This window comes from Typha angustifolia, chromosome 13, assembly GCF_048772165.1.
Source record: "Typha angustifolia cultivar Huaian chromosome 13, ASM4877216v1, whole genome shotgun sequence".
Lineage (NCBI taxonomy): Eukaryota > Viridiplantae > Streptophyta > Magnoliopsida > Poales > Typhaceae > Typha > Typha angustifolia.
The window spans coordinates 2183461-2197872 of record NC_133251.1 but is presented as its reverse complement, the minus strand read 5'-3'; the positions used below and the strand labels follow the sequence as shown (position 1 = coordinate 2197872).

The 14412-nt window shown below is 40.2% G+C and overlaps 3 protein-coding genes across 5 annotated transcripts; all 3 read left to right on the top strand.

Annotated features, from left to right (window-relative positions):
- The first annotated feature begins 713 nt into the window (after positions 1–713).
- LOC140773834 (probable trehalose-phosphate phosphatase 6) lies at positions 714–3410 on the top strand. Of its 2 annotated transcripts, XM_073116600.1 has the most exons (11): positions 715–1091; positions 1209–1349; positions 1442–1513; positions 1607–1705; positions 1834–1887; positions 1965–2066; positions 2166–2243; positions 2335–2404; positions 2563–2633; positions 2711–2803; positions 2980–3409. In XM_073116600.1, the coding sequence occupies exons 1-11, from the start codon at positions 894–896 to the stop codon at positions 3052–3054; spliced, it is 1053 nt and encodes a 350-aa protein (XP_072972701.1). In that variant the 5' UTR covers positions 715–893; the 3' UTR covers positions 3055–3409. The 2 variants fall into 2 exon arrangements, with proteins under 2 accessions (XP_072972702.1, XP_072972701.1); XM_073116601.1 differs by lacking the exon at positions 1834–1887 and having other exon boundaries at positions 714–1091; positions 2980–3410.
- Positions 3411–5991: 2581 nt separating this feature from the next.
- Positions 5992–9364, top strand: LOC140774752 (uncharacterized). Of its 2 annotated transcripts, XM_073117853.1 has the most exons (4): positions 5995–6285; positions 6381–6507; positions 8416–8584; positions 8779–9364. In XM_073117853.1, the coding sequence occupies exons 1-4, from the start codon at positions 6058–6060 to the stop codon at positions 8999–9001; spliced, it is 747 nt and encodes a 248-aa protein (XP_072973954.1). In that variant the 5' UTR covers positions 5995–6057; the 3' UTR covers positions 9002–9364. The 2 variants fall into 2 exon arrangements, with proteins under 2 accessions (XP_072973953.1, XP_072973954.1); XM_073117852.1 differs by having other exon boundaries at positions 5992–6285; positions 8416–9364.
- Positions 9365–10353: 989 nt separating this feature from the next.
- On the top strand, positions 10354–11275 carry LOC140773672 (PLAT domain-containing protein 3-like). Its single transcript, XM_073116357.1, has 2 exons — positions 10354–10546; positions 10652–11275. The coding sequence occupies exons 1-2, from the start codon at positions 10430–10432 to the stop codon at positions 11144–11146; spliced, it is 612 nt and encodes a 203-aa protein (XP_072972458.1). The 5' UTR covers positions 10354–10429; the 3' UTR covers positions 11147–11275.
- The last annotated feature ends 3137 nt before the right edge of the window (positions 11276–14412 follow it).

Genomic DNA, 14412 nt, shown 5'->3' with positions numbered 1-14412 from the left:
AAACAACGTCCATTTTTACAATACATTCTTTTTTTTCTTTCTCTCACTTTTTCCACCCTGCAAACTTGAGAAAGGTAGAATATTCTGAGAGTTTTTGATGCATAAAGTGCTTTTCTCGCATATTAATGACGCATATTTAATAAATTAGCTATTATAGATTAGGATATATATATATATATATATATAAGTGGATTAATTTGGGACAAACTTCTTGAGGACGAAAAAGAAGGGATGTATATCAGTTAGCAGACATCGGGGCCCTATGCATTAATATCTAGGGTGCATTTGGTCTCGATAATTTATAGATTAGACAAAGGAGTTAATCAACGTCTAAGTAAATGGGACAAAATATGTCACATAAATTGTATTAAAAGTAAAGAAAAATGTGGCGTTCGGTCTAATACGGTATATTTACTATATGCAAAGCACACAGTGTGTTTAAAAAGAAAAGTAGGATATGAGATTCAATTCTACCTTTTGATTTGATATTAGGATCTAATTACATCACTAACCTCATTGGGCAGGAATAAAGAGAAATTAGTTCATACATAAGTTCCCGTTGCAACCCACCTTGGTGGGGTCATGGGATCAACGTGGCATCCAGTGGTCTGTGGACACCATCCTAGTGGAGGGCCCCCGCCACTCCTAGTAGATTCTCCTACCTCTCTCCTCTTCTCCGCCTCCTTCTCCACGTATAAATCCCCCACCATTCTCCTCCCTCCTTCCCTCCTCCCTCTCCCAACCGCTCTCAGACTCTTCCAAATTGTAACCTCCCAACTCTCCAATTCAAAACCTCCTTGAAGTAAGAATTCACAAAGAACTCCTCTTTCTCTTCACTTCCCTTACCTTCCCTTAGACGTCTCTCGTTATTGGCTGGTCGGGTTTACTCACTCATGACGAAGCAAAATGTAGTGGCACCCGAGATTGGCGGAGGAATCGCCATGAGGAAGAAGCACTTGACCCAGCTCGACCCCAGCAGTGGTCGGGCTAACGTGTCGTTGGAGTCCATGAGAGCTTCCTCGCCGACACGGGCAAAGGCGGCGGCCGCCGCACTCGCTTCGCCGATGGAGGAGGAGTACGCTAATTGGATGGTGGGTGGGAGCGGTGTTCTCCTCTCCAAAATCACATCTTTTGATCTTGGTTTTGCTTCTTCTTCTCTTTTTTTTTCCGATTCTAATGGTGGTTTTGGGATTTGGGTCGTCGAGCAGATGCGGCACCCTTCAGCTCTGAGTAATTTCGAGCACATCATAACTGCTTCCAAGGGGAAGCAGATCGTCATGTTCTTGGACTACGATGGGACGCTTTCTCCTATAGTCGACGACCCCGACTCCGCCTTCATGTCGGATTCCGTGAGTCCATACCATCTCGGTTGCTCTGCTCTGCTCTATAACTAAAGATGAAATTTTTATTGCTAACTCCCCCTCCTTTCCTTCAACACTAGATGAGAGCAGCAGTGAGGAACTTGGCGAGGCATTTCCCCACCGCGATCGTAAGCGGGAGATGCAGAGATAAGGTACATTTCCTCTGGAATCACCATGATTGAACTTTGAAGGAATTGCAGTTGGATGTGTATTCTAACTCATTTTTCTTGGTTCTTTTTGGTTAGGTGTTTAGCTTGGTGAGATTAGCAGAGCTTTACTATGCTGGTAGCCATGGCATGGACATCAAAGGCCCCGCCAAAGGCCCCAAGTACACAAAAGCAAAGGTGTGTACTCTTTTCTCTCCCACTTAGAATCACAGATAGCAAGTCCATTATGTCCTTGTCTTAGAGTTTCCTCATATACTTATCTCTCTCTCTCTCCCTCTCCCCCACCTCCCATTTGTGTGGTTTAGGACAAAGCAGTTCTCTTTCAACCAGCTAATGAATTCCTCCCCATGATAGATGAGGTGGGCTTCTCTTCTCTTCTCTTCTCTTTGCAATTGCTTATTGGGATGTCTACAATGTGAATTCTTATGGTTGTCAGGTTTACAAAACTTTGTTGGAGAAGACCAAATCTATTACTGGATCCAAGGTGGAGCACAACAAGTTTTGTGTATCTGTCCACTTCAGATGTGTAGATGAAAAGGTTTGAACACTCACTTCCTATTCTATCCGTTATTGGAAAGAAAAAAGAAAAAAGGAGAGCTCTTGTTGAATTGATTATCCGATCTACTACTTTGTGCAGTGTTGGGGCTCATTGGCTGAGCAGGTCAGATCAGTGCTCAAGGATTACCCCAAGTTGAGACTTAGTCTTGGGAGAAAGGTGTGTGAACTTTGGTCTGAGTCCACTCACCATCATTTAGAGTTATGACATGAATCTGACTTGGATTTTTTTTGGCTTCTTCGATCATTAGGTACTTGAGATTCGCCCTACTATTAAGTGGGACAAGGGAAAGGCCCTGGAGTTCCTGTTGGAGTCCCTAGGTAAGTTGGAGATCCGTCTCATAACTTTCATCTTAAGTTGTTGATCACATTGCAATCAATCATATTATAACCATAACAGAAACATTGTCGGTCGTTAGCCTTCAGTAAATGCTAACCATTTCCACTCTTTGTCCCCCCTTTTTTTTTTCTTGTTGTAGGATTTGCAGACTGTAACAACGTATTGCCTGTGTACATTGGTGACGATCGCACTGATGAGGATGCTTTTAAGGTATTTTTGTGAATTATTTGTTGGAATTTGCGATCGATGTATAGTGTAATTAACAAACATTTTACGTCGATTATCAGGTGTTACGCGAAAGAGGACAAGGGCTTGGTATCCTTGTTTCCAAGTTCCCCAAGGAGACAAATGCCTCTTATTCTCTCCAAGAGCCTGCAGAGGCAAGTACTAGTCGCTTATTTTTCAGCCATTCCTTTCAGATGCATTGAGATATTATCACAGTCTGTCTCATCTGGAGGACCACTCGAAGGCAACCCTTGGCTAAGTTTTCACATCCATTTCATACAGGTATTGCCAAGTTGCTAATTTATTCTTTCCTTCCATTAATTCTTTTCAGGTGATGGACTTCTTGCTTCGCCTTGTCGAGTGGAAGCGCTTGTCATTGAAGTCTTGTCTCCAAGGGTGTAAATAGGATATGATAGGTGCCCACACCACCCCTGTTGATGCTTTATGTGGTGGTTTTTAATCTTTAAATGCACTTAGGAGTTGTATTCCCTTGTTATTTATTAAAAAAGAAGGGAAGAAAAAAGAAAGTGAAAACCTCCAAAAGGGCAGAGCCTTTTGTAATGTCCCTTGCTGCTGTAGTTCTTTCTCCACTTCTTTTCTTTTTTCCTTTCTTTTGCGCCTTCTTTTTATTGGGCAAAAAGCATGCAAAATTAGCTTTCTTGCCCTTATATCAGAGTCTAAAGTCTTGTAATTGGCTCTATCTAAGATAGAGCAGAAGAAATAGTAATTACTTTTTTCCTATGAAATTTGACAAGTGTATCTCTTTTTCTTTTTCTTCCTATTCCTATGAAGATATTCATCAGTTTAATTAAACTATGTTGAGCTGATGCATCTCCTCTTTCTTTCTATACCTCTCTCTCTCTCTCTCTGTCTCTGTGTGGAGGAAGTCAACTTTTTTTGCAAAAATAAACCTTCAAATTAATTTGAGCTAAATACATGTAGAAACCTCTGACAGATCAAGAGATCTTTAAAAATCAAAACCACCAGAGATTGAAGCCTAATTGCTGGCCAACCACATATACGTACAGTATGGAAGAATTTGCTCTTGGGCTAACTCTCGCATCGCACTGGTTCAGTGAGTTCATGACAAACCATTTCAGATTGGAATAATGCGGCAATAAATTCCATCTTATTTCTGTGAGCAGTATTAGTTTGTATTCTTCGCAGTTTTCTCCGTTTAATTGAGCAGCACTTTGGCTTGATGTACCTTCTACAGAGATGCTAAATTTTAAACCAAATGCATTCACTTGTGGACAATGATTGGTCAAGGAGATGGAGTTAATCATCTACCAAAGCCATGATTTCCAAGTGGTCCTCCAGTATTTGTTTTTCCTTTGATAAACTGTTTCTACGGTAAAAAAAATAAAATAAAATAAAATCTACACTGAGCTTGAAAGCATAAGCTATATCACAAATGATTGTTCCCTTAGACTAGAGACAGCAAAACACCTGATTGTCCTCTTGAGCTAAAGAATTAGGCATACAATTGCTAGTTAAATTCAGAAACTAAATTGTAAAGTTCTGTCAACAATTTGATTGTTCTGATGGATTTACAAGATTCTCTGGCCAACTTTTAGACGAAAGCGACGATACTCGAGGGATTCTATGTCATGTCCTTTATGTTTGTACATCTTGGTTTTCCAACAGGCAACCTTTGGTTGGAATTCAATGTTTCCATTGCTGCAAAAATATTCAGCAGCTACCGGTACATTAAAATGCTGCGATAACCAATTGAGGGCTGAGAGAATCTCGACCATTTTTGGGAAGATCTCAGCTATGAATTTATACACTCAGAACCTGTCATATTTGCCTCTAAGGTAATGCTACAAAGTAGTATGCTTTTGATGCCAGTTCAACAAAACTGGTTCATATTCGGAAACCTCTATTATTCGTCACATCAACCTCGTGCTATAAAATCTTAGGAAAATATATAATAAACTTTTCACCCTCTCATGAGACCAACATAGGATTATGGACATAATGCAATACATCTAACTATAGCTATATATATATATATATATATATATATATTGAAGATATTGTGGTTGAGATCTTATCCAAGTAGAATATATATATATATAGACTGCAAGCTTTATAGGGTGCAGGGGAGAACATTATCACAGCAAAAGCATAAGAGATGCTCTTAAAATTTGCTCTTGAACAATAATAATTGATCTAAAACATAGGAATCAATCAGCAGCCCCACCATTGGCCACCAAGGATCTCAGTCATTTCCACCTAAAAAGAGGCAGTGGAATCTCAGCATAATCAATAGTTTCCGTTTCTTTATGCATTTGGAGGCTTGTGATATTTCTTCTAGGTAGGTCTTGAAAGGGAGGGAGGCAGCCCACCAAGCTTAAAGGAATCTATGGTTGGGAGAGGAGTTGGATTCCACTTCACACCCTTGATGCCTTTGAGCACACTTAATTGGCTCCTGCACAAAGGACAGTAACATGCCTTCAAGATCTCTTCCTTTACTGTGGAAAGCTACGACTCCACTGCCATTCAACTCATCATTGGTGCCTAAGCTCACATAAACTAACCCATAGATTGCCCCCATTATTGGCTGGTAGGGGAGTTCTCCCAAGACAACCACCACCCCAAGAACTGCCACTAATCATGGGCTTATCAACTAAAGTAATAGTATAGAAACTAAAGCAGTTCATCACTGAAAAAAAGCTGCTCGAAATCCAGCGAAGAAGGCGATCTTGACGACGATTTTGTTCGAATCTTTGACAAACAAATATGGCTGTCTTCCTAATTCAAAACCTGTCACCCATCACGTCAACAGTCACCACATGCCAGATCTGAACTTATTCCTCAGGAGGTAATAAAAAGGATGGGCCAAATATATAACTACGGCATGCAGCCATATATGATTGTAGTAGAGATTGCTGGCATTGGTCCAACTCAGATTTAATGCAGCTCTAAATTCTTCAATCCTCTACGTGGATGTATGTATATTAAAGATCTATGATCTCCTTCAAATGATTTAGAGGAAAAATAAAGCTATTAATGTTTCGGTTGGAATCTTCTTTTTTTTTTTTTTTAAAAAAAACTTTTAAGATACTAAGGTGATTGATGGCAACAAAGATTAAACTCCATGATTAACCCATAGCAATTAGGATGATGCTCGATTAAATTTATGTGATTTAATTTGGGTTGTAGAATATTACAAACCTTAATGTAATGCAAATGGAGATTTATTAGATGTCATGGGCTGCTTAATATCCGGCCCAGGTAGGCTTTGCTTCGGATCGGATTGGGCTCTTTAACGGGCCGGATCTAGGCCGAGTTTTAGAACCTCATCCTCAACTCTCCAAACCACCAAACGCGACACAAGGCGACCGAGCGAGGCAGCAGAGAGAGAGAGAGAGAGAGAGAGAGAGAGAGAGAGAGAGAGAGAGAGATGAGCTTAGATCTCTTACAAGGATACTCCTCCCCAGAAGCGGAGGAAGAAGACGAAGACGAGAGACACCTCTCTTATTCCCTAAGCGACGACGAAGACGAGGGCCGCAACAACGATGACGACGAAGTCAAGTCGAGCTCCATGCGCAATAATCGTTCCAAGGAAGAGAAGAAGCCGCCGCCCCCTTCCGATTCGTCTCTCCCCTCCGCGTTGGATGCCTTCGCCGAGGTAGATTTCGCATGCCTGTGTCGTTATCTTAGTGGTATTTGCTACTTGGAGGTGATAGGGTCTCGGTTCTTGTGCTCTTTCTCTGGGGTTTGGAGATCGCAGGGCCGCCGGAGTTCCTGACCAATGCCGTGGGTGGTGTGGAGGAGACGCGGGAAGTGTTGGGCGTGCTCGACTGGAGAGGGAGGGATAGATCAAAGAGAGATAGGAAGGATCTTCCTGTCGGTAAAAAATATAAAAACCCTAGATTTTCCTTTCTCTGTTTAAATTCTTGTTTTTGTTTTCAGTTATAGATGTTATATTCGTAATGTCATATATATGTTCTTGATCATGGTGAACTGCTAATTCTGAGCTTGCAAGATTTAGTTAAAAGAGTTAATTTAATCATCTTCAACTTCAGATTTAACCTTAGTTTGGTAGTTGTAGATAGATTGGAGCTACTTAGCACTTTTATTTGTTCTAAATTATGGAGTGTTAAGTTTGTAGTAACTACTTGAAGAAGAAGCCATTTTGGGGCTATTTGCCTGTGGAAGTCTATGATGCCATTCAGCTAAAGTTGTTTTGCAGTTTGTGCCAACTATCTAGTATTCACAGCACACTTAATGTAATACATGTGATGTCTGCTTGAGTTAGCAGCAATTAATGTCAGTAATAGACTGTGTTGAGCAGGTGATGTAGAGCTTATCTGTTAAGCATGAGCATTGGTTTGCAGAATCCCAAAAGTTGAAAAGGGAAAAAAGAGATGTGGTCTTCATACCTTGTTGGGTTTAATAATAACTCAAAAATTGGTTGATTAGATAGTTGGTCCATGTTTTTCTTTGGTATGTGATTCCAGTGAAGGAGAGGAAAGTGGAACTGGGACATGAGATTGGGAATTTGGGGAAACTGCGATCAATAATGAGAATCTAAATAGAGAGGATGCAGATAGAATTGACTGAGGATGAGAAGGACGGGGCTGCTTACCTCATATTTAACATACATTTTTGAGAGAGAAGAAAGGAAGGGAAATCTACAACAGTTTCTAGGACAAGGAAAATAGTGGAAGGATAGATTAAATTAAGTTCCTAGTGAAATATGTGGGCATATATGCTCTACAGTTATTGTATATGTTGGCAAGGATTGGCTTAGCTAACTTGTGTAGGCTATTCTTCTGAAAAATTGGTTTCATGCTCACTATATAGAAATAATTTTGATAATGGCAAAACTGATTAATCCGTTCAGTTTGGTAACATTTTTGACTGTGGTTCTACTTGTTTTCACTGACTGTGGCAAAACTGACTATGAACATATCATATCAAAACATTTTTGCTATAAATATATTCTAATATATTACTAAGTATATTTACAATCCCATTACAATGTGAGTATCTGAATGTAAATTGGGATAACGATTGGTTATTTTAGATAAAGGGTGATTTATCCCGGATAAAATCTCACATACCACTTTACCAGACGGGGCCCATATGTGTAGTCTTCCTGACATATATATCTTGTGTAAGTGACATTCAAAGTCAAATGCATCTTCACTTCATTGGTATTTGAATACCTTTAGGGGTGACAACATGGCCAGGCTATTAACCCTTGCCTAACAAGATTGCTTTGGTAGATTCCTCTGAATACATAATGGAAATCACCATTTTATGGTGAAAAATGCTTTATTTGCTACTCGGGTAAACATCATATCAATGTCATCAATTTGAGAAGCTATGTGTACTATTGCTTGTCATTCAGTTGTCCAGCATCATATTGCCGGATAAAAAGAAGCTTGTCATGTTATTTAAATAATTCTAAGAACATGCTAGCATCACAACCATTAGTAGCAGAGAAAGCTGAATAGATTAAGGTACTTGTGTAGTAAGTTTAAGCAATTGATAGAATCATAGAAATGACCTTCTTCCCACTCAATTTACTTTTTAATCACATTTGTATTGCCTAGTGCAAATATTACATTATATTAACTTAGAAAAGTATTCTATCTTTCCAGGCATTTCTCTGATCACTGGGAATGTAAAGACAATTTGATAAAAATGTTTCATGGTTGTATATATACCGACAATTCCGTTCTATTAGGATTTTCCCTTCTGTTTTTTTTTTTGGGTCTGGTCATATTTTAGCATTTGCAGTTGTTTCCAGGTGCTGTTGTTGAGGCTAAAGCTCAGTTGGTTGGGATCCGGGACCGAGTAAGAAGTGACATAGGTGGTGGCTCTACAAATTCAGATTCTGTAACCACTGCCTCTGGCGAAAGCAAAAGAGTCATTACTGCTGCAAATCCAGGACCAAAAGATGCTGCAGACCTGTTGAGGTACCTTTGTCAAGTGATTTTCTTGAAATCAATGAAAAGAAGCAGGCGCTTTCACTTCTGGGTTCTTTTGCACGGTTATTTCTTAAGAAGATCTAGATCATATTTGTTCTTCATTGTCATCTGTTTGGGACCTAAAGTGCTGTTGCCCAGTTCTCTTCTCCAGCCTATTAACCTATCTCTCTCTATAATCTTAGAATGTGCCTTCAGTGTGGTATCCCAAAGACATATTCTCATACACGGGGCATGGTGTGTCCAGTCTGTGGAGATCGCCCTCCTGCAGACACAACAAAAGAGTCAGAGAAGAAGAAGGGATCAACTATTAAGGACAAGGAAAAGAGTAAGAGGATGAGGGGGCAATCTTCCCATGCTTCATGGAAGAGCGAGACCGAGATGCACCTGAGACAGCAATATGATTAGCACTGGACAACAATGACTGTCCGTGGAAGTGTATAATTGTGAAATTCAGTCATTACTTAAATTATGTTTAGTTCCTATGCTAAAAATGAAGTTGGGTCAACTTGTCTTATGACGCTGGAAGGATATGGACTGAGGTTGGTCAGTTGCTTTGTTGTGGGATATTGGATTCTGTTACAGTCCTCTGTCAGATCTTGCCGTTTATGTAATGTCAAGTATGGCAAAGACAATGTGAAAGTTAAACCGCCATTTTGATGCTTGCTGTGGTTCCTCAGAATTACTTCTAGCAAGTTTTAGTTCATTTCGATGCTTCTAAATACAACTTTGTGATAATGTTGAGGTTTTCTTCAGCATGGAATTGTTCTGTATGTGGTCCAACTTCTCATTCTAAATTTCTGAGTCCTTTTAGCATGCTCTATAATGTCTGCAGGCTTTTATGTCGAGGACTACTGCCTTTCCTGGTGTGGTAGGTATTACTCCTCCATATCCAGCAAGAAAAGGTTCAACTGTTGCTGTTCTTAATTCTTACCTCCTTGTTCTTGGAAATTAAATATCTGCGATGATTTCTACTGATTTGTCCTTGGCTCCTTGCTGATTGAGGAATATTCAATCCATAAGAAGGAAAAGAATTCTTCATCTTTGGTGACGGGTAGTCTGCAACTATATTATTCAGACTTCCTCCGTCATCTCTAGTGTAATCCTTCAAAATTTTCTTTATTCCAGATCCTTAGGTGTTTACCATTTTACCCTTCTCGTTCCGGAACCATCGAGTCCAAACCTCATGTTACACGTTGCCGCCTTCGTATTGCCACGTGTAACTCAGCTTCGCGTCATGTCATGTCGTGGGAACCACTGATATTTCCGTGGGTCCCACTCACAGGTTTTGATAACTGAGCCGACACCGCGTCTCACTCGCATCGACCGCATTCAGTGCCGATAAAAAAAAACATAAGCTTTTTCTATTCAATCCGGGCGAAAAGAACGATCCAATTGGTTACTTATTTGAATTTGGAGTCGAAGAGTTGGATTTATCTCAATAGGCGTTTGTTCAAATATTGTCTTAATTATCATCGTCCTGCTTTCTTGAATAGAAGTATTGTATCACGTGATTCACTTGTTGGTTCCCTTTTCGATCTCACGTGGTGGTGTCAGATATCTCGCGGGAAGACAATTATATATGTACGATCTCCGCACTCCCTCACCTCACCGACGGTTGAGTTCTTATCAGGGGGCCAAAAAAAATATAATAATAATGAAAAAAATAAAAATATTTAAATACAAATCTTACAAAGTATTTTAACTCAATTACTCCCTGATGAATGCACTGTCTGCAGTTGACCCCACTCCCCATCTCCTTTCCTCTTTATATTCCTCTTATCCTTCCCTTTTATCTCCAATACTCCCTAGAGAGTAGAGAGAGAAAGGGGAAAAATGAAGCCAAATCTTGAGATGGATCTCCATACACTCAACAAATCCACGTCTCTTCTTCTCCTCCTCCTCCTCCTCTTCCTTTCCTCCGTATCAACTTCCACCTCTTCCCTAATAAAGGTTAATTAATGTCAGCATATCTTTATTATTCACCGATTAATCTATACCCTTATGCATCGATCCCCGCTGCTTTGTAATCTTTAACCGATCTCTCTCTTATTGCAGGCCGTCGGAATGGGATCAGACGTCTCATCCGATGACTTCAAATGCGTGTATACCGTGTATGTAAGGACTGGGTCGATCTGGAAGGCCGGGACGGACTCGGTGATCAGCGTGGCGCTGGTCGGATCGGACGGCAAAGGCGTGCTGATCAGCGACTTGGAATCTTGGGGGGGATTGATGGGGGAGGGGTACAACTACTTCGAGAGGGGCAATTTGGACATCTTCTCCGGGCGGGGCCCCTGCATGGCGTCGCCGCCGTGCTGGATGAATGTGACGTCGGACGGGAGCGGGCCTCACCACGGCTGGTACTGCAACTACGTCGAGGTCACCGCCACGGGTCCCCACGCCGGCTGCGCGCAGCAGCTGTTCACCGTGGAGCAGTGGATCGCCTCCGACGCCTCGCCGTACCAGCTGTACGCCGTTCGTGACAACTGCGTACACGAGGGCGACCTCGGCCGTCGGATCGGGAAGGGAAGGATGGGGCACGTGGCGGAGTGAGATGGATCGGGAACGGATGTGGTGTGTTTTATGTACTCTAGTTACCCGCCCTTTTAGATCTGTCTGATCTGCTACTCGGTCAGCGAAAATAAATGTTTTGGTGGACATCAGATCCATTTTATCCTTTCATACTTGGTCTGGTCTGTGTTTTGTCCTATAAAATAAAATAAACTTTATATATATATATATATATATTGAAAATGTTAGGATTCACAACGCTAATGCTATGATATTATTTAATTTATTCTGCATAACATAATATTACAGAAGATCTTTTCAAATATTAAAAGAAAAATAAGCATTCTAATAAATTCATATACGATTAAAAAATTTCTCTTATCTTATCTTACTATTATATATATAGTGTCTATTGGTTCTCATCTTCCATCATGGTTATCTTATACATCCAAAACCTATATTATTCTCTTAATCAAAGTAACTTAATTTAACTAAATGAGCCCTAAAAAAAATAGAGAGCCCAGCCCAAGATCCCAAGAGTGGGCTTTTCATCTTCAATCTTAATCTTTGGCTCAGAAGTGAGTACTTACTCATAAATAAAGTAAGTAAAGAAAGAAAGAAAAGAAGAAAAAAAAGTTGCCCTCCTTCTCCCCCCCTTTTGATCATGGAGTAGTGGATGGAATTGTATCACCAAAATAGTAGCAGACAAGAAGGCAACTCTTTATATGTTCACCACCTTCTCCATGTTCTCTGTTAAAGGAGTTAACTTTTTTCTCTTTCTTTTGGTTTGCCAAGGTACAATGTAGTGTTTGGTTCATTGCCAAATGAGACAATGGCAATTGGCAACCTAGAAAGGGATCTGCTCCTATTTTGGCCCCTTGCATTTAATTCGGAACAGCCACTTGAAGATGACCATTCAATGGATCATCTTTTCAGATAAGGACCCAACCTTAGAGTTAAGGGAATTAGGAGTTGATTTTAGATTCCAATTGGAGTGAGAACATCGCAATGTGGTTGGGACTTGGGAGTGTACGACCACAGAAGGGTTAAATGAACCTGATTGTAACCTTTAACCTAATCCCAGACAACTAAGACACCAATTCCACGTTTAAAAGTCAGCTTAGACTTGGTTCCTTCTCAGATTTGCTTAGAGTATTATATTTAGGATGTTATGAATTGTTTCGCTATCTCTTTATTTATTTTTTAAATGTTGTTGACTAAGTATCCTTGGAGTCACTTTAATCTTTTCTATTAATCAGATTTTTAACATTTATATTAACCCTCTTATGGAAACGAGCCAATGTCCTTGAGAGGTTTTAAACCTCTGGCCTCCTCTTAGTTGGAGATCTTGTATTAGTAGATGGGCCTTAAAAGTAAATTATTAGATAGGGTTTAAGAGAGAGAGAGAGTAAAATTAAAGTATTTTTAAGATGTGAATATCATTTTCTTTCTGCTTCTCTCTTTCTCTCTCTCTCTCTCCTAATCCCACCAAACTCAAAACACCAAGCACCAAAGAAACAAACCACCCAAAAACCCTCCTCTCCTCTCATTCCATGTGCTCATCTCCGAACTCACTTTAAAGCTTCTCCTCTTCTACTTTCCCATCCTCTCCTGCTCTCTCTCCCTCTTCCTCTACATTTCATCTGTTCCTCTCTTTCCAGACTCACCAATGGAATACTCCTCCCAGCTGCACAAACCCATCACCCCACGTAGCTCCAAGAAGCGCTCTCGCGCGTCACGCCGCCCGCCGACCACCGTCCTGGCAACCGACATCTCCAACTTCCGCGCCATGGTCCAAGAATTCACCGGGGTCCCCTCACCTCCTCCCTTCTCCCCCACCTCCCTCTCCACTTACCACCTCCTCCGACCCTTCCCCCCAAAGCTCACCTCTCTCTCCTCCTCTCCCAATACCACATCCAATTCCCTCCAACCTATTCCTACTTCTTCTTCTTCCTCCTCTTCTTCTTCTTCTTTGTGGGCCAATTGGGCTTCTCACGGGCAAGGAAACGAGCTGCTGGGTCTGGTAGGTGGTGGTTTGCGTCGACCGGGCGGTGACCCGACTCAATTGGGTCAGGTCGTTGCGAGTAGCAAGATGATCAACTAGCCGGCCGGTGGTTTCGTGAAGATAGCAGCTAGATGAGATGGAGTACTAGCAGTTAATTATTAGTATTCTAATTCCCCTAATTATCCGACTTCTTATTCTAATTTCATGTGGATAGAGTAATCTTACTCTTAGGCTTTTATCGTTCTATATGTTGCTCTCTCTCTCTCTCTCTCGACATGATGCATGGCGAGATTAGCCGTTACCTGCCGAGATATTTATTTTCAATATATAAGAGTAGCTTTTTTCAGATCTTATAGCAATTAAAGCCCATTTAAATTTTCGAGCAATTAATCAGACAGATAGTATCGTAGCTAGAAGGAACCAATTTCGCACGATAAGTATTTAAAAAAGAAAAAAAAATTAAGTGACGATTTGCAAAAGTGGCTCTCTTTTTTTGTTTTTTGTTCTTTTGGCTACCGATTTGGAGATGATTTGCTATCCCGAGATATGAGCACGAAGGGGAACATATGGTAGATAAAAAGAAAAATTGGAGTAAAAGTGATGGAATAAAATGAGTGAAATATGGATGATTAGGTATAAGATTTTGGTGTTCAGGAGTAGCCTTTTTGAGGCGTCACATGTGACTCTTGTACTGAAATCATTGTTCGCCATGGCACGGAATAATTTGTTGCTCTCCACAATCATGCATCGCACTCTCTTTTCCCTTTTCTTTTTTTTTTTTTCTTTTTTCTTAGATAAAGTGATTGGTTTGATTAGTTCTTTTAGATAAATAAATTAGACATTATACTAAGAAATCAGATCATAATGAGCTTAGGAGCGGCAATTGGGCCGGTTTAGTTCGGTTTGGGTCGGGTTAAATTTGTGTCGGATCATAGTAATGCAAATATCGACCTATTTATTAAATATGTTGAAACTTTTAAATATGTAAATGAGCTTCCTTAGTCATAAATATTTAAATATATATATATAATTATTTTAGGTTATATACTGATTTTGTTGAGTTATGTATATTTTTTTATATTATAAATAGTTGTTGGGTCATAAACACATTACTGTATTGTAACTAGATTATCATGTTATAAATGGATTGACGGGTTAAGTGGATTAAACTGAGTTGGATAATAATCATTAACGCGACCCATTTAATATAGATGAGTTGACATGCTTACAACCTAAATCTGATTATACTAAATTCAAACATATTTAAAAGTCAGATTATTTTATCGAACTATTGAGTCGAGTC